This window comes from Aquila chrysaetos, chromosome 9, assembly GCF_900496995.4.
Source record: "Aquila chrysaetos chrysaetos chromosome 9, bAquChr1.4, whole genome shotgun sequence".
Classification (NCBI taxonomy): Eukaryota; Metazoa; Chordata; class Aves; order Accipitriformes; family Accipitridae; genus Aquila; species Aquila chrysaetos.
This window is the reverse complement of record NC_044012.1, coordinates 41,071,313-41,096,161: the sequence shown is the minus strand read 5'-3', so window position 1 is coordinate 41,096,161 and position 24,849 is coordinate 41,071,313. Positions and strand designations below refer to the sequence as shown.

The window sequence follows — 24,849 nt, the reverse complement described above, 5'->3', positions numbered from 1 at the left end:
GCTCCACAAGCCTCCTCTGCTCTGTGGCACAGCCTAGCTCTACTGTGAGTAGGGTGAACTGCTGCCTTTCAGCATTGTCGTGTTGTTCAGAGAGCCAAGCTCTCTCCACAAAGAAGAGTTTCCAAGGAAAGACTGAGAGATGGAGAGATACAGCCACAAGCAAGGGAATTAACCATGCTCCTTCCCCCAGCTGGTTTCACTTCTACAAAGAAAATAATACAGATGAGCTACCAGATGTGCCCAGCCAGGAGAACAAACGCTCCTTCCCCTGAGATGGGAAACACTGCAGCACCTTTCCCTTTTTTTTTTTTTTTTTTAAATCTCACTCCAGCTTCCCCACAACAGCAGGCAGAAGCGGGGACCAACACAGACTTTCATGCAGCAGAATTCTGATGAACGCGCAGCTGGCTCCAACTGAGAAAATGAAGCACAATTCATTTTCACAAGTGATCTCTCCAGAATGGCTGGCATTCTGCCGATACACTTTGCACAGGATCGTCCATCCTGAAACATATCCACCAGGGTACACACGCATTGCTGCTGGGAGAAACTGCTGTTTGTTCTACAGTGCTAATGATTTTGAATAGATGAGGAGAAGAGGATACACCAGCTATGTACTTATTAGCATCCAGAGCTCCTCACCCCCCTCAGTGTCAGGCAGCTGAGGATGCTACACTTCAGAACCTGCACAGAAGCACCCACTCTCCCTGCAAGACTGGGGGGACTCCCCTGCTTGTACAGGTGGGAAGCTAAGGCAGCAGGGTGTGGGGGAGAGTTAAGGATACTGCCAGAATTACCATACATATCAGCAGCAAGGCCCAGAGGAGAAGCCAGATTTCCAGAATCCTAGTTTTGCTCAGCCCCAACACCATCCTCTTCCCCAGGGAGGACACACAGTATCACACACAGCTGGACCCCAACACATACACAGGAGTCCAGCATGCATGCCTCATGCAGAGGCATGACTAGCTAAACATTTGCAATAGTGGGACAAATGCAGTTTGCCTGCAGCAAGTCCAAGACTTTTTCTAATGCTGTCAATTAGTTCAATAAAGTCCCCTCCCTCAGTCAGCAGGACAGCTGAAAAGTCTGTTCTGCTTTAGCAAAAACAGGAAGAGAATCCCATCTCGTGTCCTGGAAGACACCAGTGCTGGCCCCACTAATAGTCACAGTGTGGCAGCAGGGGGAAAGGAAAGCAGAACTGCTTGACAGAAGTCTCAATCTCTGCACAAAAAGGCACACCGCTCCGCAGCCCCACGCAGCCAGGACTGCCATCTTCTGGCTCAACTCTCTGCACACCACTCTGGGAGCCACAGATAGTTCTGGGCAGTCAGTCCCAACAGCACGGTGACAGTCCGCTCTGAGCATCATAACAGGAATCGGCAGCTTGCGGTTCTGCTGCTTGTTCTGGTCTCTGCCTTGCTTTCCCACTCTAGCAAACACTGGCTGATTTTGCTCAGCTCTTGGGGCTTCTAAGAGTTAATATTTGCAAGGCTCTTTGAAAGAGTGCCAAGCATTTCATCTGCAGTATTCCTGTTTATTATGCCTGTTGTATGGAGCCTGCCACTATTTCACTGACTTGCATGTTTGTCTGAACAAGGTCAGTCTCATTAGTTTACATTGTCAGATGGAGCATGGGAGGAAGATCCTCAAAATCTGATCGCTGAGGCAAGTGCTTAGAGAGAAGCTTAGCTTATAATTATTTAAAGGTCACAGAAAATGTCTCTGTTTATCTGTGAGCTGCTGCAGAAGCCCATAATTGCAGCTGGGAACAGAAAGACCAAAGCAGCTAGAAAGTTTAATGTAAACAGGCAGAGGAACAAGAAGGTGTTTGGTTCCTGACATGTTTTTATCTTGTGGGGCTGGCTGCCCTTCACTATCCCACAGACGCCTTTTCCCGATAAGGAACCAGATGCCTGCAGGGTGGAAATGAGAGGGGTCGTACAGCAGCAGCAAAGAACCTTGGGTTTCTTACCCGACAGACAAAGCATTCAGGGTGCCACAGGGTGTTCAAGGCAGAGATGTAGTTCTCCAGGATAGCCCGGGCACAGCCTCCACACTTAGGAGCAAACATGTCAAAGTAGTCTTTGCGGCAATAGGCTTTGCCATCCTTCTCATGAAATCCTGCCAACGGAGAATAGAGGCAAAGAGTATCAGCTCCTGATCTTTACCTAACACCAGCCAAGCTCTGTGGCGTAACCAGCATGGGTAGGATCATCCTTCCCTCTGCTAACGCACAGACACAGCAGGTAGCTGTTCCTTGTTCTGCCTGCTGCCCTTCCTGTCCCATGCGCACACATGCACATGCATACCCTTCCTCTCCAGGCAGAAAAGAAGATTACTGCTAGCATCCTTCCCCCATAAACTGCTATATCTCTTGGAACTTCCATCTTCAGTAGTTCCCCTGTCATCAGTCAGGCTGGCCCCTAATAGCAGCTCTGCCTTATGCACTTGTCTGCAGTTCAGGGAGGAGATTGCATAAACCAGCAATACCTTCAGGTCCAAAGAAAGCTCCACACTGGGCACAGAAAAAGTGTTCAGGGTGCCATGTCCTGTCCAAAGCCGTCACCACTTTCTGTTCAGAAGAAGACAAAGTGCAAGTCATGTAAATGATGGCTTCAGCTTGGAGGTAAGGGGGGGCTGGGTGGGGGGAAGAACACATTAATCTTGGTACTGACAAGAGTGTGCATTAAAATAGACTGTCCTTTAGAGAGCCGAGTCAATTCTCCCCCGCCTCTGGCTCATTCAGGCTTTCCCCACTGCACACTTTTTTTTACCCTAAAAGGATCTTAGGCACTGCTTCCTCCCTTATACAGGGCCCCGTCCAGCTCTCCGGACTAGCACTGGTGCCTGTTACTACAGGCTACCAATAGACAAATGCTGAGGAATCATTACCGGAATGATGGAGCAATGTGGGAAGGAACTTTAGTGAAGGTAAGAGGGACTAACTCCTCTTGCTAGTGTAAGAATTTGACTGGGCCAAGTTGTTTCCCTTTCAGAGCCAGGGCAAAGGAAAAATAGAAGTCTCCAAACAAAATCTTCCACCCAGGACACATGGGTGGAGTTTTTGACACCCAGGCCTGCAGCACCTTGCCAGCACCCTTAATCCCCCTCCAAGGAACTCACATCAAGGATCGGCCCGTTGCAGTAGTAGCAGCGAGGGGAGAAGAGGTTGTGATAGTCCTTCTCGCAGTAGGGCTGACCATCCCGCTCAAAGAAGTTACGTGACCCGATCTCTTCCTGGCAGTGGGTGCAGACGAAGTGCTCAGGGTGCCAGGTTTTCCCCATGGCTGTAACTACCTGTTGGGAAGAAAAACTATGAAGGGCAACTCTATCTCCCTCTCCCCTAGACCACATGACAAGATACCAGCTGGAGGTCAGCAAGAATGACAAGTTCTACTACTCAAGTGAGCCCTGGACTGGGGTAGCATGAAAACTGAATTACCTATCATCTCAGGAGAGGGAGTCCCTCAAGGGCAGGGTAGAGGTCACTGGAGGAGCTTACAGCGTACCTAGCCAGTGGATAAATAGAGTACTTCAGTTTCTCCAGCATCTCCAGTCTCTTCAGCCTCACGAAACAGCCCTCCCCATTACTCCCAGCTGCAGCCCAAGACTGAGCAATGAGACAGCACCTTCAACTCACCTGCCCAGCAATAGGCTTCTTGCAGGCTCCACAGACACCTTTGGCAACCGTAGCTACACCCAGTTTGTTCAGGTCAGACTGGAGACTTCCCAGCATGGTGTCCAGCTGACTGCCAGGCTTGGAGGCTGTGGATGGAGGGGAGCTGCTCCCGGCTTTCCCCTGCGCCATGAACTGCAGGGAAGAGAAAACAAAGACTGTAAGGCGAGTGCTGCTGAGCTTACAAGATAAATGCCTGCTGTTGCTGCCAGTGGCTCCTCTGTACAGATGGACAGGAGATTGCTAGGAGACAGCTACACTCTCTGCAGAAGCCAGTGATAGTCAGGACCAAGTACACACATGTATTCTGTCCATGCAAAGACGTGCAGAGACCCTGGGATGTGTAATAGCAGAGCTGTGAACCGAGGATTTGATTTTCCTTCACTGTGCTACAGCAGAAGTCACTAGCAGATCCCAAGCAGTCAGTACAGTGCTCTCTAAGCCTCTGCCAAAAATCTCCCTTTACCTCATCAGTTCCTGGCCAGCTGACAAAGCAGAGACGCCATCCAGAGGGCCCCTTCCCCTTGACCCCTCTCTACTTCTATGCTGTTGCTCACAGTTGTCACTCTCTCCTCTCTGATGGAGATCCCTCTCCTCTGCCTCATCTCGCCTCCCTTTCGGGCAGAATATCTTCTCCCTTTCAGCTAGAATATCTTCTCCCGTCCCCTCCCTCCCTTTGCACCACCTTCTGCAGATCTTTTTCCAAGTCTCCTTTGCCCCCATCAGGTGGCTCTCATCCTAAGTCTGAGCTAAGCAAGTGGAAGCAGGAAGGAAATAACTCCCTTCAAGTTGCCTGCTGTTTACCTACAGAGAGGGCAGTGCATCCACAGCAGAGTCCCAGCAGACAGGACTGCAATGGAAAGACTGCCACGTCTATTGTTGGACTGCTGGAAATGCACGGGCGTGGGGGGAAAGGGATTAAGATACTTGTCTCAGAGACTGTTTCTGAAACACACCACCACAGCACACACGGCTTGGAAAGGCTTCCCAAGAAGGAGGGGGAGAAATGTTTTACTTAGGTTCATAACTTATAAACAAAGTATATGTTCTCTTTGGCCACCAAAGCCCCCTTTGCAGGCTGTCCTGGTTTCAGCTGGGATAAAGTTAATTTTCATTCTAGTAGCTGGTATAGTGTTATGTTTTGGATTTAGTATGAGAATAACCTTGATAACACACTGATGTTTTTAGTTGTTGCTAAGTAGTGTTTATACTAAGTCAAGATTTTTCAGCTTCTCATGCCCAGCCAGAAAGAAGGCTGGAAAGGCACAAGAAGTTGGGAGGGGACACAGCCAGGACAGCTTACCCAAACTGGCCAAAGGGGTATTGCATACCATGTGACGTCATGCCCAGTATTTAAACTGGGGGGAGTTGGCGGGGGGTGCTCAGGAACTAACTGGGCATCAGTCAGCGAGTGGTAAGCAACTGCATTGTGCACCACTTGTATATTCCAATTCTCTTATTATTATTGTCATTTTGTTATTGTTATCATTATTATTGTCTTCCTTTCTGTCCTATTAAACTCTCTTTATCCCAACCCACGAGCTTTACTTTTTTTCCGATTCTCTCCCCCATCCCACTGGGTGGGGGGGAGTGAGTGAGCAGCTGCATGGTGCTTAGTTGCCAGCTGGAGTTAAACCACAACACAGGCAAATTGCAGTAATGAAATACAGATTATTTTAGCTGACTTTGCACTTCAATAGCTCCTGTGAGGTTTAGAGACACCCAAAGAAGTCCCTCCCTGAGATGTTGGTCTGGAGTACGTTTTCTCTTACTAAGAAGATAGATTAAAACAGACATAAAATCTACACTTGTGAACAACCCACCAGCCTGCTGCCAGCACAGCCGGGGGAGCAGGGACACACTGAAGTGCTTCACAGCCTTGGCAGAACCTGCCCTTTCAGCCACAGGAGAAACTCTATTCCCTGTCCTGCAGCTGGTTGTACTTCTAGTCAACTAGTTTACTCAATGACAAACCCTGGTTTCTACTCCTTTGTATAAAAATTCTCATGATATACATAATTTTAGCTTTTTTTACACACACTCCTCATCAGCCTTGTCTCGTGTGCAGCATGACTACCAATGGAGCCTAACACACAGCTTTTCCCCTCCTCTCTCCTCCCAGCCATCCCATGACTTGCAATCTCTCCTAGTCCAGCAGCACTGAGCGGCCCCATCACACCCCAATGTCCTGAGCTTAAAACAAACGCTCCACCACACAGCAGTTATTTGCTACCAGACAGTTACAGTGAATGTCTCCAAAGCACACCATTGCAAGGATACTTCTCACAAGAGGGAGACAACAGGCCTTTGTACACAAAGCCAGGCCAGAGTCCCAGGACAAAGCCAGGGCTTGCTGCACAGCACAGCAGGAGGAAAAGGGCTGGACCATGGCGAGAGAATCATATCCTCTCTCAAATCAGGGGCTTGAGGCCACCAAGCTGGGCAGGCACACATGCCACACACAAATGATAAATACCATCTGGAGAGAAACAAGATGAGATGAATTCAACATGTAGCAAGAGCACTTCACCCTTGCCTGCAGAGACCACACGCTCCTGCAAGCCACAGCTGACCTCCATGCAGGCACAACCACCCGTGCACACTACAATTTCCTCGTGGCCTGGTGATCCAGCCTTCTTGACAGCTCACAGATGAGTCCACACCTAAAAGAGGTTTGTTTCCACCTCCTGCACACAATGCCTGCTGCTTACAGGGGACACTCAGCACAGCATCCACGTAAATTCATCATGCAAAGGCCCTTCAAATTCCCACCCTTCACCCATGAGATCTGCCATCACTCAAGTTCAGTTAGGAGCTCTACGAGCAGCAAACCATGCACTACAGGATATTGTCTACATTAATGGCACTGGGAGCTCTCAGAGCAGATATAGCAGCATCTGCAGCACACACATCGACCAGAAAAGCACACCATGCTGAGGAAACAGAAAGGAGGTCCTGCCTTCTCAGGGGCGGGGGGGCCCAGGGGTGCACGAGCAGCCAGCAGATTGGCACTGTGGACCAGGGGAGGAGCAGAGGTCACCTGGAAAGTACAACAGTTCAAGATGCAGAGGTGTTTCCTTACACACTGCCCGAGAGCTGCCTGTACACATAACATAGCACACCACTGCACTGCTCATATACGTTAAGACTTCCTACCAACCTGGAGCTACAGCCCTTCCCTGACAGGAGATGCAGAACACAGCTCTTGATCATACCATGTCCTCCCCAAAATCCACTCGCACTATGGACACCTGTCTAAACGGGCAAACACAGGAAGGACTGCTAATTTGCTCCTTCCAGTATCGAGATGTTGCCAACTTTTACTCCCCCCACTCCAAGAGCGATTGTGGCAGGGCGAGTTGCAGCCTGTGTTTCAGAGTTACCTTCTTCATCTCAGAGGGAAATACCAACTCCCTGCTGCATCAAGTGATTATCAGGACAGACAGAAACCACACACACAGCAGCAGGTTATTGCACAGACATGTACTTTGCAGTGCTAGACAGGCACAGCTGGGATTAGATACTGCCAATGAGTCCTCTCTCCTATGTAGGAGTTCAGTACCAGCCTTTACCTGAACATTTTATCTATTGAGCTGTCAAGTTGGGAGCAGTAATAGGACAGGAAAACACTGCTAAAAAAACAAACCAGAAGAGAGAAGCCTGCCTGCATCTGTGGGAAGAAAGCATCATCTTCAGTTTGACAGCCAACAGAAACTGTCTTGGTGCTAGGGGTCCAGGTCTGGGGAGAACAGGAATGCCTAGGATCTTCAGGAGGGGTGCCCACAACAGAAAGCTCATGATAATCATCATCAGAAGTTTCCCACTGGAAGGGAGGCTGGGGAGCCAAGGTGAAGGAAGAGGAGGAGACTGGACTAGGAGCTGGGGTAGATGGCACATGGGAAGGCTGAGGTGGGAGTGGGAGGAGAGGCACAGGGCCAGAGACATGAGAGGGAGCAGCGTTAGCAGGGACTGTCTTTGCAGCTTCTTTGGAAGGCTGGAGCTGGGGAGAGGCTGTAACAGAGACCGTCCTCCTTGGGGGGAGCGGGGATTCTGGAGGAAAAACCACCTAGAAAGACACGGAGGAAGAAGAAAGGTGAATAAATCCAAAGAGGAACTAACAAGCACTTCCTGCAACAGGAAGGCTGGTTGTTACCAGTATGTTTATCTAAGGGCAAAAAGCAGCAAGAAAGAGAAGGGAACTAGAAAACATGCTTCTCTCTGCAGCTCAAGGAAGAGCACCATCTTATACCCAGAACTTCCTGCACAGGTACAGTACTAGAGAAAACAAAGCACGCCTCTATGACAGGCTTCCCAGTGTGGTTTTAAAAATAATCCCCACATGGACATTTGACATGTGATAGTAGCAGACTGCAAAACAGATACCATCACCAGCACCCTCAGATCCCACTCCAATTCTTAAACATCAAGAACTAGGACTTGCGAGCTGGTTCCCTTTTCAGGCCAGACAAGGGTGAGTAGAAAGAGTTAGTTCTTCATTTCATGTTGCTTAGGCCACTCAAACTTAATCTGCACCTCCACACAACGCTACCTGAACAGAGGGACATGCTGGAATTTCCCAGCACATGTCCCTGCTTTCTACCTTCTCTACTTGCTGTCCACCATTGTGCTCTTCCCCCTGGGGTCTGGCAGTGATAATGACCCCCTCTGTCAGCCAGTCATCCTGGCTTTTCCGTTCTTCCTGTTCCTGTTTAGCGATGCCCAGTCTGTCCTGCAGCTCTTCAATCAAGCGATCTTGGGACTCAGTCTTGTGAAATATGGCAGGACCTAGTTTACGCCTTGGAGAGAGTTCACGATACATTGGATGCACATTCGCAGTCTCTTTTGTCCTCTTGATTAAAGATTTAATCTAAATGACAAAGGTAATAGTATCAGCAGGGAGGAGCAATGTCAGAGCAAGCCCCAAGATGCAACAGCACAAACTCAAGCCATTAGTGACAACTGTGAGCACGAAGAGTGATGACATTTATTCCACAATGCCAAAATTCCTCTTGCCACAGCCCAGAACAGTGACTCAGTGCAAGGAAAAACCCCGTAAGGATAATCACAACAGCCAAAAATAACTATCTAGAAAAGGAAGGGAAAGATTAATCAGCAGGAAGCCAAGATAGGAGGTGCAGCATGACCACTCCACTGAGCATTAAAGAAACCTCAGCATCACAAGGACACAGAGAGCAACCTCTCTGTGTTTGCCCTTTACAGGCATAAGACTCTTGGTCAGAGATGTCTGGTGCACAAAAGCATACTTCCAGCACTGGAAGGAACGCTAACAGCTCCAGCAGTGAGACCTAAAAAGGCTAGCAGAGCACAGGAGCTGCCATCCCAAGTCAGGAACATCCTCCAGTGGCATGAGACAGCCCTTTTAACTTTTCAGAGGCCTCTATGGACTGAGCCTTACCCCAGTTAGGGAATAAAAGTCCATTTCACGGGGAAGTCTCTACAAACTGCCATGTTCTGTGCTGCTGACTGACATGCAGAAGAGGCCACAAGATAAAGCAGAGGATTTCAAAACTCCATGACATGCAGCTGTCAGTAACATTGCTCAGAGCTGCATGCTGTTAGTGTGGGTGAGTCCAGGCACACTCACACCACACACGAAATGTTAGTGCGCTGTGAGAACAGTCCTAGCTAGGACTCGTCCTACTCCTACATTCATTCAGTGCCTGCCTGGCCTGATGCAGATATCCTCTCAATGGGTGGTTTGGAGATGCATGGCAGATCCCATTCAGCTTTCCAAATGTTTTCAGTAGATTCTGGAGCAGCTGCAGAGCTTCTGAACTGCTCATTTTCTTGGGCTCCTCCAGCTTTGTTCATGTTAGCAGTACTTGCCTTCCTAAGAGTTCTCTCTCTGCCCTGCCTCTTCTTGACCAGATCAGGACAGCCATCTACCTTGGTTTCATGCGGCACTTGAGCTTTTAGCTCCCGTCCTTGCTCCACTACAAAGCCCAATGGGTTTTTAGTGTCTGGGAAGACATCCCACCGATCCAGGGCCACAACAGAAGGTTCATACACAGGATTTAAAACACTGTCATTCTTTGCATGTACCTCTGGCACGTGTGCAGACAGCTCCAGGGCCCACAGCTCATCTAAAGCTGTTTCCACATTTCTGGCCTGGGAATGAAGTGCTGAATTGTCCCTGAACGCTCCCTGCTGATCCAGCTCTTTAGGTATCTGCCCCTTCCCTTGACCATTTAAAGTGTTTGAAATGGGTACACTTGAGATTTTGGGGTCAGTGCTCTGCTCCTTCTTCTCAGTCTCTTTTGCCAAATTGTTCTCTAGGCCTTGTGCCTCCACACTAGCAGATCTACACAGAAGCTCCACACTGGAAGCTGGCACAGCCTGGAAAACGTTTCTAGAAGAGTCAGGCTTTCTGCTCAGCTGAACCAGGCTTGCAGAGTTCATCTGCTCCCCACAAGTAGCAGAACCAGAAGAGACTCGTGGTGGGGGCACAGGGACCATTTGTGGCAAACAGGGCATATGTGGAAGAGAGGCAGAATGCCCTGAAGTAGGCAGAACTACAGTGTTACTGCCTTCCTCAATGCAGAGGACTGCTGAGGGGGCAGATGTTGGCACTGCCGAGTCCCCACTGTGACTTGCAGAAGGGTGTTTGGAATGGGAAAGCACTGTTAAGCTGTGAGGAGCGTTGCTGGAGTCTGCATTTGCTGAACTGGGAACCGGTTCTAGGAAGGGTTCAGAAATCAGAGACATAGTGGAACTAGTCTGCAAAAAGGAGACAGAAGGAATAAGGAGAGAAAAAGACAGAGGTAAGGAGAAGGAAAAAAAGCAAAGAATTAAGCATTACAGCAATCATGACCTCCAAATCAAAGAGCCATGTTGATCCAAAGCCTTACTTCCAAGAGTAAGGAGGAAAATGAGATACCAAAGAGCAGAACCAGTACGACAGGAGATTAAGTTCTACAGCCATCGAGATCCTTTTCCTATGACCTCCTTCTAAGTGATAGCTCATGTGTATGTGTTCACCTGCAGCTGTGATGGGGGCATGCAGCGGCCACTGGGAAGCCAGCTACAAACCCAGGAATGTCTAGACTGTGAGTAAAGGTCATGTTAACTTACTCATAGTCAGACATGTAAATTTTACATTTCAAAGATGGAAAAAAGGCAATCAATGAATAGAACAAAGCATGACATTTTCTTCTTGATACACTAATAAAATGCTCCGGTTGCCCGAGTTCATGGCAATGAAAACAAAGCTTCAGGGCATTCACAGCAAGAACAGATGACATGGGCTTTGTTCTATTCACATCACTAATCTCACCTTGGACGCGACACATACTGAATCTATAGAAGTCTGTCAGTCACTCCATGCCCTTGTAAGCATTGCTTAGGTGGCTAGATTAGCCTCTTCCCCTTAGGCCAATAACTCCACATTTACATTGTAATAGAATCAGTATTAATTTTGATCCAAAATACACTCTAACAAGAGCAACTGATACAGAGTTCTCTTTAGTTCTCTTTGACTTACAGGGCCTTTTGAAAACAAAAGATCATGGGTCCTCCTTTCCCCATTTTCAGTGATTCCTGGCTGAATTCTAGGAGACAAACTGGCATTCCTTCTTTTTCTTAAAAAGGGAAAATCAGAACAGTGGCTCGGACAAGTTCACACAGCAGGACAACCTAAGATCCATGCTGAGCCCTTCAAGTTTTAAAAATGTATCCACAAAGGATTTGCAAATCCAAGAGCTATCAAGACCTGCTCTGATTCTTAATCACATTTTCCAAAGAAGCCTCAAGACGTTAGATGCTTATCCTCTGCGGCAGCAGGGCATGTAACTTCCTAAGCCCATGCATGGTATCTCAGTCTTTACGTACCTTTCTGAGATACTTATCATGAACAAAAGGATAAAATTAACCAGAACATGCACAAAATCTACCAGTAGATGGAAGAGACATTTACCTTCTAAGTTGCTACCATCCCGAAGGGTCAGGAGCTGGCATGCACACACACATTTGTGAAGTCACAACAGCAGCGCTACAGGGAGATTGCACTCAGAAAAGAGCAATAGGGGACCGCAATTCATTACAGATTGCTCCTCCTCTCGAGTAGCACAGCAAGACCCACAGTCACAGCAGATAAGAAACGGACTAATAAGTACATTCAGCAGTTGAAATGAGGGAGCTTCCCAACATTGCCCTCCCCCTGTATTTTGCCTAAGCTGGATGCACCTGTAAAAGTAACCTGGTTTTATACTGTGGTTCACACTTAGCTTCCAGATTTCCTAAAATGAAGTCAGTCATTTTCAAGGCAAGACTACCATTTCCCTTAAAAGCAAGTATTTCCAGCATATTAGAAACATACTAGCTCCAAAATAAGAGCAACGGTTAAACACTCAACAGTAATAGAACAGTTAAATACAAGCATCTAGCTATGCACTAAGCAGGCATCATATTACACAGAAATGGCAGAGGTTGAAAAAACAAGTGCATTAAGTAATCTCAGTGGCTGCTGACTGATGAGCTAGATTACCAAAATCAAATGGATTCTGTAAGCAAAAAGAATGAGCAACTCATTAAAGCAAGCAAAAGATGATAGAGTAATGTATCAGCCTGTAATAGCACCTTTTACTCTGGGTTATGAGGGAAATTAAACATTGGTGCCTCCACTCCTCCCATCCCCACCTACTGCAACTTCTAGCTGTACCAATTACCAACTCCAACTAATTACACATCATACTTAGTTTTTCTGTTCTATTTCTTGCAACCGCACATAGGTCTGGTACTTGAACAATAGCCTTTCATCTTTTACCTTTGCAAAGACTCCACTTCTCTCCCTTACATCCTGCCACTGGTACAGACTAGAAATACATTTTTAGACAAGCTAACACCACTAGTTGGTATAAATAGAGGAGGTAAAAACAAACAAAAAAGACTGAAGGGAAAATGAAGCAACTCAGAGGACAGGAAAAAGGAAAGTAACTTTTAAAAACAGTCAATGACAATACTAACAAAAGGTAAATGATCACAGAAACAATGTTCTTTGTGCTTCAGGAAGACTGTTTAGACACAGATGAGCTCAATGCATCGCAAAAATACTAATGGTGTGTTTATAAAGCCCAAATCTTAAAATCTTGCTGCATTTCAGTTTGCTCTCAGAGCTCAACCAGAAACTAAGCCAGGAAGGCAGGCAGTATTACAGAAAGCAGCTCGTCTCTGTCATGCAGGTTTTACTGGAGTTGCACAAAGATTCTTAGGCCTTTTCTCAAGACTCCAAAGGATCTGAACACCCACACCGCGAAATGCCCTCTCCTTGTATCTTGCAAGGAAAACCTGTGCTGGGCAAGGTCGTTCTCAGTTGCCAAGAGCTCACCTAGGAGCAAAGGCTGGTGGCAGCAACCACACCTTGAGCTTGTTTTCTGAGCCCTGATAAAAGCAGCAGGGACACAAGGCCACAGCGCTCAAGCTCCCACAGCACATGGAAGGAGCAAGGAGCAGGTGGGAACTCCCTCCAGCTTCACAACAGTGCAGTTTTTCCAACCAGACCGAACAGACACTTGTGGATATCCTGCACTCTACCCTAGGACTTAATATGGAGAAAAAAAGGCAACACTAAGGTGTCAATATTTGCAATTGACTAAATACACACTAAGGTAAGCCTAGAGAAAACAGTGAGTAACACCTAGATTCTCACAAAATGAAGTACATGTGCCAGAAATGGCAGACTGAATTGAATTCCAGCAAGTGCAAGGCAAGTGAAGTGCCCCAGAGCACGCTCACTGCTGGCTTCTGAACTCACGCACTTGGTGAAAACTCCGGGTATTGTAATGACCTCCGTGAAACCCAGAGCACACATCAAAAGCACTCACATGAATAGTGGCACAGAGAGAACAACAAACAGCAAAGCTGTCATTTAATGTCCTGTCTACCTCTCCTCACAAAACATTCCTCAGCTCTGGTTGCCCCACCTAAAGTCATGGTAGGAGGAGATGGGAGTTCAGCACAGACAAGAAACACCAAGCATCAGCAGAATCTTCCACATGAGGAAAAACCAGAGAGTTAGGGACTTTCTTAGAATTAGAAAGCAGATTTGCGCACGTGTATGTAAGAAAGGCAAACCCAACACTGACAAAAAGAATATATTAGATATTTGCTTTCTCTGCCTCCCTCAGAAAAAATTCAAGTGAATAATTCAGTAAGGCTATAAGCAAAGCAGCTGAAAGTAGAAAGTAAGACGAGAAAATATTTTTCATTTTGCTATGATTATGGGTAAATGAAGTCTCATGAAAATACGCTCCACAGTTAACCACCTAGTGCAAGAATGATAACATACCTATATGAATAAAGAACAAGTTATGCAAGTACATATGCCAAGTGCTTCACATATCAAGATGACCATGGGCAAGTTACTCCTGAGCTTATCCTATTACAGGATTTTTATGTGCTGCTTGTGACTGAAGTAGCAGTTCTTTTCCAACACAGTAGTTTGATTTCCAAACAAGATTCTGAATAGTATTTGCCATCCTCTGCCCCCACAAGAAGCTCAGACTTTAATCCCACTTTGAGGTGAATAAGAGATGCTGTTTTAAGATGGAAACCTTTGAAGTCTCCAGCTGTCTGATGCAAAGGCTTCAGTGCTCACATTACATGCCTGGAAGATCCTCCTCAGGGAAAGCACATCAGGGTAAAAATACACTCCAAAGAGGAGGGTCATCCCACAGAACGGAAGAGTCTGGTCTCTGTCAGTAAGCAGACTAGTGTCCCATGCTCCTCTAACTTCTTGTTAAGTCGTAGCACAGCAAAATAATTCACCCTGTACTGAGCAGTAACTAAGCTCATTATCTTTGGCAAACAAACTGCAGAACCAAAAGAAAAACAGACCCTAGAACTGCCCTACCCTGCCAGTGACAAGAATTTATAGCAGTCGAGAACACCTACAGCAGCACTCAGAAAGCACAAATACCACCACAGGAAGTTTCTCAGAACAAGTTTGAGAGGTGAAGGCGGCATTCTGGAGACCAAAGTCAGTAGATGTGGCTAACGGGCAAGAGAGCCTGGGGGTGGGGAGAGACAAGATGAAGTATTAAGTTGTCATGATAGGGTACCTTAAAGTCAGAGAGAGATGCCATCAGCTCATCCAGTTCTCGTGTAGCTGAAGAAGCAGATATACGGGTCTGCTGCTGACTGGCGGTGACCCGTTGAGGGCTGCTCACCTCACCTTGGCTCACAGTGATTGCAGGGCTGACCAAAAAAAAAAAAAAAAAACAACATTTAAGCCTGGGAGAGCACTCCTAAGACTGGAAGTCCGCATTGCTCCCCCAAGCAAGCACAGCATCACAGATTTCATCAGCACTGCCCACCCTGGCCAGCCCTCCCCCAGACCCAGCTTCCACAACACACACAGACCCTGACTCTCTGCCAAGTCTAACACGAGTGTGTACAGACACAACCCCTATCCATTAAGAAATGGACGATGACCAAACATCCATTTTGTCAGACAGTGGGTATTTGTGATCAGCTATAAATCTGAGTTTGAACAATCCACCTCTTGTAACATGACTTAGGTATTTTTTCATCCAGGAGTAGATAAAAGAGCACCAGCATCTTCATGCAGCTGCTTGATTTCTGACCCTTGAGACAAAGCCCACTTACTGTCACTCCCCTGCAGCATCTGCCCCTACACTACAATCACTATTCCCACAAAAGCCTGTCCCACCCCACGCAAGCCAGCAACCACCAGAACACTACTCACACTGGACTTGGCACAGAGCTCTCCAGCTCATCCAGCAGGCTCTCCACACTGGGACGCACATCTTCGATCCCACGTGCACCATTTCGCTTTGGCTTTTCTTTTGTAGGGGGTGCAGCCTTCCCTCCCACAGAGCTGCTGCTCTCTGGGATGACATAGTGAGGTCCAGTCACGCTGGGCAGTGATGGGCTTCTGCTGGCTTCATCTTAAGAAAGGGGAGCAGAAAAAAGCCATTCAGACCCCTAGGTCCATACATACATGTTAATCACAGGCAAGAGCAACAAATTGCCCAGAAATCTTGAGGAACATACATCTTTGAGGATATTCAGAACTTAACAGCCCAAGGGCCTGAGCAACCTCATCTAACTTTGAAACTTTAGTTAGAGCCAATTTTGAAGTTGGCCTTGCTTTGAGCAGGGTGCTGCACCACAGACCTCAAGAGATCCCACCCACACTAAATGAATCTTTGATCAGGGGCTGGAGGGTTCTCCCTCAGTAAGCATGTTGGAAGGAAAAAGCAGGCTACTATTTTGAGAATCAAACTATCCACTCATACCAAATGTCCTGCTATTCCTCACCTGCTGGGAAGCCACTAGCAGGATTATGTTGAACAGCATTCAGTTCCAGAAGAAGTCTGTCCAGTTCTGAGAGGTTGCTGCCCAAAGAGGAGCTGGTCATTGTGGGAGATGGTTCTGCAGACTTCTGCTTGTTCGGGAAACTAAAGATAAAAGGGAAGCGTGAAACTTCTATGTCAAGATACAGCAGAAGGATGGAGGAAAACTTACATTAGGTTCACAAAGTTTACACATGTACTGTATTCTTCTCAAGCTGATGCTTTTGGCTCTGGGGGAAAGAAGATGTGTGCTTTGTGAAATGACTACAACACAGCCACTGCTTAGCCACATCTTCAGTTATCAGTTACAAAGAAATAGCACTGATGGACAGGGCCTCAGATTTTAGGACTGTGTGCTGCACAGCCCTGTAGGAAAGAGTTAACCATACGCAGATCCAAGACACACAGAACAGCAGCAGAACCATTAGCTCGCATACAGGAAAATGACTTGTTTCTGCTGACATCACACCAAGCAGAAAAAACCTTCCCCCGGAAGCAAGGGAATGCAGGGCTAGCACAGACTGGAGAAAGAGGCAAAGTATCAACAAAAAGCTATCAACAAAAAGTCAAAAGCAGCAGGTTATGTGGTAGCCTCTTGCAGCACTCAAGGTCTCTTTTCAAGTCCTCAAACCTTTAATTTGGGGAACTCTAATCAATTTATAAGAAAGTAATTTGAAACTATTTTCTACTGTGTTAAATATACAAGCCTTGAAAGAAGTTTACCTGTGCACAAATATGTATAAAACACCGGCTGTAATTATTGCTTATCCTATATGGGAGATCCCATTTACCACACACAGCTGCAAACTATTTCATCAAAGCAAAACTTAGCACCAGTGCAGTGATTTTTGTAGTAATTACACTGTAATAACAGTCTTCCCATCATCAATGGCAGGGAAATTATTTTCTCCTAGTTTTACAAATGAAGAAATAACTTCTAATGCTCTAGAGATTCTTATTTTATCACAAAAATACTTTCCAAATCCAAAATGGGAACTTCTGTCTTGTGCACACTACCACTTTATGCTCAGAAAGTTAATATGTAACAGGCGTCAGGACTCTGACACCCGTAACACCAGTGACAATTATGAAATTCTGTAAGGGCAGTTATTATCTTTCTCTTCAGACTTAAAAAAAAAAAAAAAAAAAAATCCACAAACACAATCTGTGGAGGGCATACTTCATCCCAACCCAAGCACACAAGCTACAATTCACACCAGAACCAAGCCCTGCCAGATCCTTGTACAGGAGGACTTATGGCTGCAATTACCTCCATTTTGTAGTAATTGCATGTGGCCATCTGAAAAAAATTGCAATTACTACCTCCATTGGGCCATCTCTGAATATGCCTGCCTCCACCCAGTATTAGTTCTGGTTGAAAGCAACTTCCTGCTTAGCAGAAAGAGCTAGGCATGGTTAGAACACAACACCAGAGAAACACCAGTCTCCACACTGTAAAAAGGTACCCAGGACAGAGTACACTGTAGCAGGCCATCAGAGATGAAGTTCTGACAGCCTCTTCCTCACTCATCCCCACATTGGCAGAAAGGTCTGTCCTACCATACAGGCTACTCCTCCAACCTCTCAGTGTAAAAGCAGCTGCCTTTGCAAGTATAAACTAGTTACCTATCTAGTCCTAGTTTCAGCTGGGATAGAGTTAACTGTCTTCCTAGTAGCTGGTAGGTGCTATGTTTTGAGTTCAGTATGTGAAGAATGTTGATAACACTGATGTTTTCAGTTGCTGCTAGTAGTGTTTAGACTAATGTCAAGGATTTTTCAGCTTCTCATGCCCAGCCAGCGAGAAAGCTGGAGGGGCACAAGAAGTTGGCACAGGACACAGCCAGGGCACCTGACCCAAACTGGCCAACAGGGTATTCCATACCATGGGACGTCCCATCCAGTATAGGAACTGGGAAGTGGGGGGCGGGGAATCGCCGCTCAGGGACTAGCTGGGTGCCAGTCGGCGGGTGGTGAGCAATTGCACTGCGCATCATTTGTACATTCCAATCCTTTCATTATTGCTGTTGTCATTTTATTAGTGTTATCATTATCATTATTCGTTTCTTCTTTTCTGTTCTATTAAACCGTTCTTATCTCAACCCGTGAGTTTTGCTTCTTTTTCCCGATTTTCTCCCCCATCCCACTGGGTGGGGGGGGAATGAGTGAGCGGCTGCGTGGTGCTTAGCTGCTGGCTGGGGTTAAACCACGACAATCATCTACCAAGATGAACGTTTTAAGAAGTTCAAATTTACTTGAAAATTCAAGTCACTGCACATCCTGCTAGGCTACTGGTAACTGAGTTCCCCAGGATAACTGACCCAAAGGCCACCCACCTCCTAAAGAACTCTTGTGCTGCTTAACAGAGGGATGGATTTGTCACTTGTCTCTGGATCATATCCTTCACAACACAATCCAGATCCTGTTCTGTCTGATGGATCCTTAACCTCTTCTGCAGCTGAGCAAACCAGAGGGCCAGGTCAATGTTTGAAATGAGTGTGAAAGTTACAGTGGCCTCTTACGAAAGAGGTAATCAAAACCCACACAAGGCAACATAACGTATACAGGGAGCAGTGTTTGTTTCCACTTACAGAAGGCAGCTTGAGCCACAGCAGGCTCAAGTTTTAAGTCAGGCTTATCTCTTAACAGGGACAAGATACCTGTAGACGTGTTCCTCTTCACTGGCACGTGGAGAAGGAGAGCTGAGCCCGTCTCTAGGAATGGAGGCACTGGAGCTTTTGGCACTAGAGCTGTATATAGGAGACTGGGACTGAGGCTGCGGAAATGAGATTTGCATTGGAAACAGAAAATACAAAGCAAGTATGTACACTACTGCATTGCAATCCCACACATGGATAGGGCAGAACAAAGGCCAGCAGAAAAAAAAAAAAAAAATCTGCTATATAGCCAAGCCAGCCTCTATCAGATGAACTACACCAGGAACAACTGTTCTCCACTTGCTTCAGATTTGCCTATGAGTCGCAGATCTGTGCTGGAAACCCCCAGTCTGCTTTCCACAAGCTACAAAATAGATGACTAACACTAATCTCATCACCCTACCATTTTGTCGGAATAATGACAATGGGTTTCAAATTATTTTTTGCCATTTTCTCCAACCAGTTAGTTCTACTAAAAACCCACACCTCCCCCCATTTCCCCACTCTGTTTGTAGTCAAACTCATCCTCACTTCTTGCTATTCCCTCCTCTCATCTACTTCCTTGAGAGATACTGCACCAACAAAACCAGCATGCACCCTCCCCAATCTGCACACATTCACTTACTTGCTGGTGGACGTATCTGGATACGTTGGGTTGCCACTGGTCTAAGGGGTCAATCACAGTGCCATTCAGGGCCTCATTGGAAGGTGGTGGGGGCACTGGAGGTGGCACAGCAATCTCCTGGTATGTGTGGTTTCCAGTTGGATAGGAGTAAGGCGTCTCCTCTGTTAGAAACACCGGTCGTTTGGAGATATGTGAGGTGGTGGATTCCAGGTCTGCCAGTAAGGCGTCTGCAGGAAAGCAAAAAAAAAAAAAAAAAAAAAAGGAAAAAAACCCAAAATGGTAAAATCCTGGACTACTGCTTTTTCATCTCATTCAGGATATCTGTGTCAGAAGGTCTTTGGGAAGACTTTTCATTTATGGTGATCTACTAAATGCCCTGAAAAACGTTACTGCAGCCCAGGGCTGAACGGGTTAATCAAACTTCTAGTACAAAGAAAACACCAAGAGGTAACAAAGCAGCCAGAAAAACTGTGTCAGTCTCAGATTTTTGACTTAACTAGAAAACCGCCCAACAACAGGGACCCGTAGCCTCACTGCACCCTGCAGAAGAGCAACCCAGGAGATCCGACTCAGAACAGGATATTGACAAAGACTAATTACAGGCCCCACATCATCACAGAGTCATTTACTGTGGCCGCAGGCACTGCTTTCTGCAGGAAACAAGATCTCGGGAGGGGTTTTCTCCAGAGTCTAAGGTAGTGGAAGAAGCATGAAACTTTCAAATTAGTCCATTGGTGCAGCAGGAGTATGTGTTTCAGTTTTGTTAACAAAAATCCCCCTCAGTACATCACACAAACAGTTAACTAGTTTCCAGAGGCTGCCAGGTAAACGCCATTTCTTGTCCTGGAAACAATTCTCAACTTGCTGGGTGGAGACTGCTCACAAATTCCTGAAGAGAAGAAAAACTTCCCCCAGCTAGAAACACCATCACTCATGCCAGGCTGAGGAACCCACGTCACACAGTTAGCACCTCTCAGATATCTTAAAGCAGGAAAAATGCTCTCCCTTAGAGACGGGCATGAAAAGGCTTTCCCACCATTCTCCCTGCAAACTATCCTCTGCCCATTCTCAACCCTGCACTCCTCCGCAGTGACTCACAGGCAAATCCCGACTTGTTGGACCTTCTGTCCTGTGAACCCACCCTGCGGAGCCCACTGCAGTCCCTGGTGAGGGAACCTCCAGCAAGCGACTGCAGGTCTGCACTGTACTCACTTTCTAAAGAAAGCCTCGCTGGCCGGGTGCCCAGCTTTCCACTGGGGCAGCAAGCTCTAGTGCACACCTCTTTAAGGCTATTAGAGAGGAACTATTTCGCTAGGGACATCAGCACTCTCCATTACAAGAGCATCAGGACATACCTGGCAGGTCCCTTTGGAGATGTGGAATTCAGCCAGACAACAGTAACGCAACTTCAGCAGAATTAGAGAGGAGGCTCTCAGAAAGCCCCTGGATCTCCCTCCCCTCTGTGCAGACCCAACTGCCTTCAGGCAGTCTCAGCAGATTTGTCTTTCTTCTCCTGCACACAGCAGGTACTTGATACTCAGGTTTGGGGTGTGAGGGCTCAGCCTGAGCATAGCCCTCCTGCAGTATCTTCCACCAGGGTCACAAGGAGCTGAAGTTATCAGGTGGCACCAGAATAGGAACTGAGCAACTGCTCGCCCTAATGGCTGCCTACCGGCTCTAAGAGGGCAGGCACCTGCCAGCTCAAAGCCACTTCCTGAGCAGAGCAGACCACATCAGCCAATGCACTTAGCAACCCTTCAAGAAAATATATTAAAGGGTCAAATGGAGGACAGTATTATTGCATTACGAGACGAAGAAGGTGCTGCTTTTATATTCACGCTCTTCCACAAACCAAAGCATCACAAAAGGAAAAAAAAAAAAAAAAGCAGTCCTGCCCTCAGAGAACAGAATACAGCCATTAGCATATTAAATACTGCATTAAATTAACTCTATACACCTTTCATTTAGTCAAAAAGATGCTCCAAATCATTTAAGCCACAGGCATCTTCCTAGAGGGGCCAAAATACCCCAGAAGCAGATTCGCCGAAGGGATACAAGCTTTCTGCAGCTGGGGAAAAATGAACTTAATCTTCTTTTTAAGCAAAAGAACAGCTGGTGGATTCCAGAGCGAAAGGCACATACCTCAAGGGAACTGCTGAAGAGCTACAATTCCTCCAACCAGGCAAGTCCTATGACTGGAGGTTTCGTGCACACAACCTCCAAGAGAAGTGCTATCCGAGAAGGTGTGGTTTTTGCTTCTCCCCACCAATGACAAAGGCAAATCAAACTCCACCAGGAAGTGAAAATCCCACGGGGGTGTTGGGCTCCTCCAGCCCTGCAGAGGGGACCCAAACCATTTTTCCACCCTCCACCCCCAGCCCTCACTGCAGGACAGGCAGCTGTAACCATCTCACCACAAAATTCACCTCCTCGGCTCAGCACTCTGCTGAATGAGCCATCGGACAGAAACCCACTGCTTTTTACTAACGGCACTGAAGTGAGTTCGGGTAGATTTACTGGTTTACAAGCCTGCAGAAGAAGAGGGGTCTGGAAATACCAGGAGCACTCTGCCCCCAGGTTGTGAAGGAGTTAAGGAGAAGACATTACAGTTTAATGATTAACTTCCCCCATACCCTCCCCCTTCCTGACTTGAGCAAACAAGGCAGAGCTGAGGAACGGGAAGCGGAGGGAGGAGAAAAGGCTGGAGAGGAATCACTCAGTCGCTCAAACTGCATTTCAACTTTACAACTGATACCGACGCAGCTGCACGAAGGCAGCACCCCACCCGGCGGGACACAAAAGGGAGCAAGCCAGGAGCAGGACACGCGCTCACACGCTGTTGTACGGGGGGCAAAGGACCCCTCCTTGTGCTTACTCACTCCCATGTTCTGCAAACCCAGGGTCCACCCTTCCTTACGCCCCAGTCGCTCCCTCCAAGCTCACAGCCACGACAGAGGGAAGGTCTTCCCCATTTGTGTCCATCTCCGTCGCTGCTTCCAGCTGCATAAACTGTTCTCCAATCCAATCCCATCGGCAACCACAGTTCCTTGAAGTTTTGCTGGACCCGTTCAAAGTGTCCGACAAGGGCTGCAGAACTGCCCCGAGGAGGGCAGGGCGAGAGCAGTGGTGGCACAGTGCCCACTCAAGTCCACCCCACCTTGCAGGGCTTCATCCTGCGAGAGGGACGTGGCTCTGCAACCCGCGGGCACAGGCCACAAATCGTTCCCCTGGAGGTCAACCTAAAGAGTTTTGCAGTCCAGAGACCAACTCGAGGCAATTATTCAAAACCCAACCAAGGGGATTAACATTTTGTTTTCCATGCAACACCTCATCCCAAGAGGTCCCAAAGCACTGTGCGTCCGTTTAGCATTTGCGCAACTTTTTAACACTACCAGAAGACAACGTGAGATAAGAGATGGGGTGAAAAGAAGTGAGATGTATTAATGGAAAAAAGATGCATCGCTCTATCTTTCTTTCGCAGAAGGGACCAGACAGCTGTAACCTGATGAACTGCAACAAAGATGCTGCGCCTTGTGCAGCGCTACACGTCACACTACAGGATTGAGTTCACTGCGGTGACTGCTCCTTAAATAGACTATTAAATACTTAAATAGAAATATGAAAGGTTCGATCGATTTATTGGGTAATGAAGTGTTCCTTCCCAAGGCAACTCCTGAGGGACAGTGCTGCAGGAGGTGTAAATCAGCCAGTTAGTCCCTCCCAAGCCGTAGGAAGCAGTTGACTGGATCATCCGAATGCACTGACGCAGACCAGTTCACACAACCACCAGCCATCGGAGGGCACCACTACATCCTTACATGGACAGAAAGATGAAACCCGACAGCAATGGCTAACTTGGCAGTAACTTCACCTCACTTGTTCATCCCCGCAGAGCCGGGAACCTGTCCCTATTTTAGGCACACAGAAACTTTCTGCCGGTGCCACATGTACTGCACCTCCCCATGGAGACGTGCATCTTCACACCAGCACACGCTGCAGCATCTTGGGCGCTATCGCCCAGTACTCTGGGAACAACCACGCACACCGACCTCGCCAGTTTTACCACTGCTCCAAATACTCTCGAAAATACTCAGACACAGCTCTAGGAGGCAGAATCTCCCCAGGTTAAAAGACCAGAGATTCATTTATCTCTAAAGGATAGATTTAACCATTTTGTAGCAATAAAATAACACAGACAGGGTTATACTAGATCTTCAAGCCATTGCTCCTCTACAGGATCACCCCTCCTTCCACTCTCACCTCTACAAGAAGCTACTAACACAACCCACAGACAAAATGTCAACTCACAGACACGTGGACGGAGTGGAACCACACAGTCCAGTTTCCAAAGACTCAGTAGGGCTCAGCCTACCCACAGGCATGGGCTGTGCGTACAGAAATTTGTATTTTCTACTCTATTAACAGCGCACTGCTCAGTGGGATGTGGAAGACTGAGGGATACTTGCTAAGACACCACCAACCCAGATGCTGCTGCTTGTCATCACTATGCTGGTGCAGTCACACAGCTGGTAAAACCCTAACTCACTGTCTGCTGTAGCACAGTGCATCCCAACGTCTGCATGCCTGGGTACTCCACAGGCTCTGGTAACTTGGCCAAGCACCTGGTAAAGCTGCATACAAACATGAGACAAAGGCACAGAAGGACAGAGTCCTTCTCCCTCCACTGGGCAACGCAAAAATTACATGCTCAATTGAAACCACATTGAGGACAGAGGGCTACTCAAACCACATCCTCCCCAGTACGGGAGGACATTTGTGTTCCCATTCAAGTGTTTTTTCTACACAGATTTTCCTGTGGAGGAGGGACAGTTAAAGAATCATATCGTGTTTGATACCTTTACTGCTATAAAGCACTCCAAGACATCTGGAGGTCCAGGTGCATTAGTTTGTCCCTCTCTCCCTTCCCTTCCTTTTGCCAAAAATCATTATTAACTATGAGGTCCTTGGGATCCTGGTCTTCAAATCCCACACACAGCTCTGCATATATATGAATGGGCCTTAATACCAACTGCATTGCTTCAAGGTAGTTCCTAGCATCTGCCAAAGCTCTGCTAGTCATTTAGGCAGCTTGGGACAAGAACTCTCAAGCTGACGTCCAATGCATTGAACCGCTCAGAAAAAAATCCCTTTTACCAAGAAAATCAGCAAGATGAAAGAGCAGGACAATACCTTAGGTTAAGTCCCATTTACCAGTTCAAGCTGTGCTGAAAAGAATAATCATCTCCCAAGTTATATACTGCACATTCCTGCGCTATCTTCCCGGCCCACACCTCTGTCAGGCCAAGGAACAGCTCACGCATTCCAGGGGCTCCAACACGGGCTCCTTCACCATCGCTGCGTGTCAGCACTCGCTGTCCTGCAAATGCAGTATCCTCCAGCGGAAACGGCCTCATGTGCAGCTGCAGGGGCACATTCTTCAGCTTCCCACATCTCAGGTTTGTCTGATAAAGAGCAGTAACACCAGCCTAGGGATCACAACACAGTTCTGAGGTACAGAACAGGAACGGATAACACGGATGCCCCTTTGTACTGATGCAC

At 47.2% G+C, this 24,849-nt stretch overlaps 1 protein-coding gene across 5 annotated transcripts in view; it reads right to left on the bottom strand.

Moving 5' to 3' along the window:
• PXN (paxillin) overlaps positions 1-24,849 on the bottom strand; it is a 49,103-nt gene that overhangs the window by 3,736 nt on the left and 20,518 nt on the right. For 2 of the 5 annotated variants that reach the window (XM_030026055.2, XM_030026056.2), the window contains exons 2-14: positions 19,291-19,517; positions 18,669-18,784; positions 15,977-16,116; positions 15,402-15,603; positions 14,755-14,890; positions 9,365-10,417; positions 8,280-8,546; positions 7,344-7,745; positions 6,639-6,719; positions 3,644-3,814; positions 3,127-3,300; positions 2,494-2,575; positions 1,976-2,124 (exon numbers count right to left, since the gene is read on the bottom strand). In XM_030026055.2, the coding sequence (XP_029881915.1) occupies positions 1,976-2,124; positions 2,494-2,575; positions 3,127-3,300; positions 3,644-3,814; positions 6,639-6,719; positions 7,344-7,745; positions 8,280-8,546; positions 9,365-10,417; positions 14,755-14,890; positions 15,402-15,603; positions 15,977-16,116; positions 18,669-18,784; positions 19,291-19,517 (3,200 nt within the window). Of the gene's footprint in view, positions 1-1,975; positions 2,125-2,493; positions 2,576-3,126; positions 3,301-3,445; positions 3,513-3,643; positions 3,815-6,638; positions 6,720-7,343; positions 7,746-8,279; positions 8,547-9,364; positions 10,418-14,754; positions 14,891-15,401; positions 15,604-15,976; positions 16,117-18,668; positions 18,785-19,290; positions 19,518-24,849 lie in introns of those variants that run through there. The other 3 variants (XM_030026058.2, XM_030026059.2, XM_030026061.2) reach the window with 3 other exon arrangements.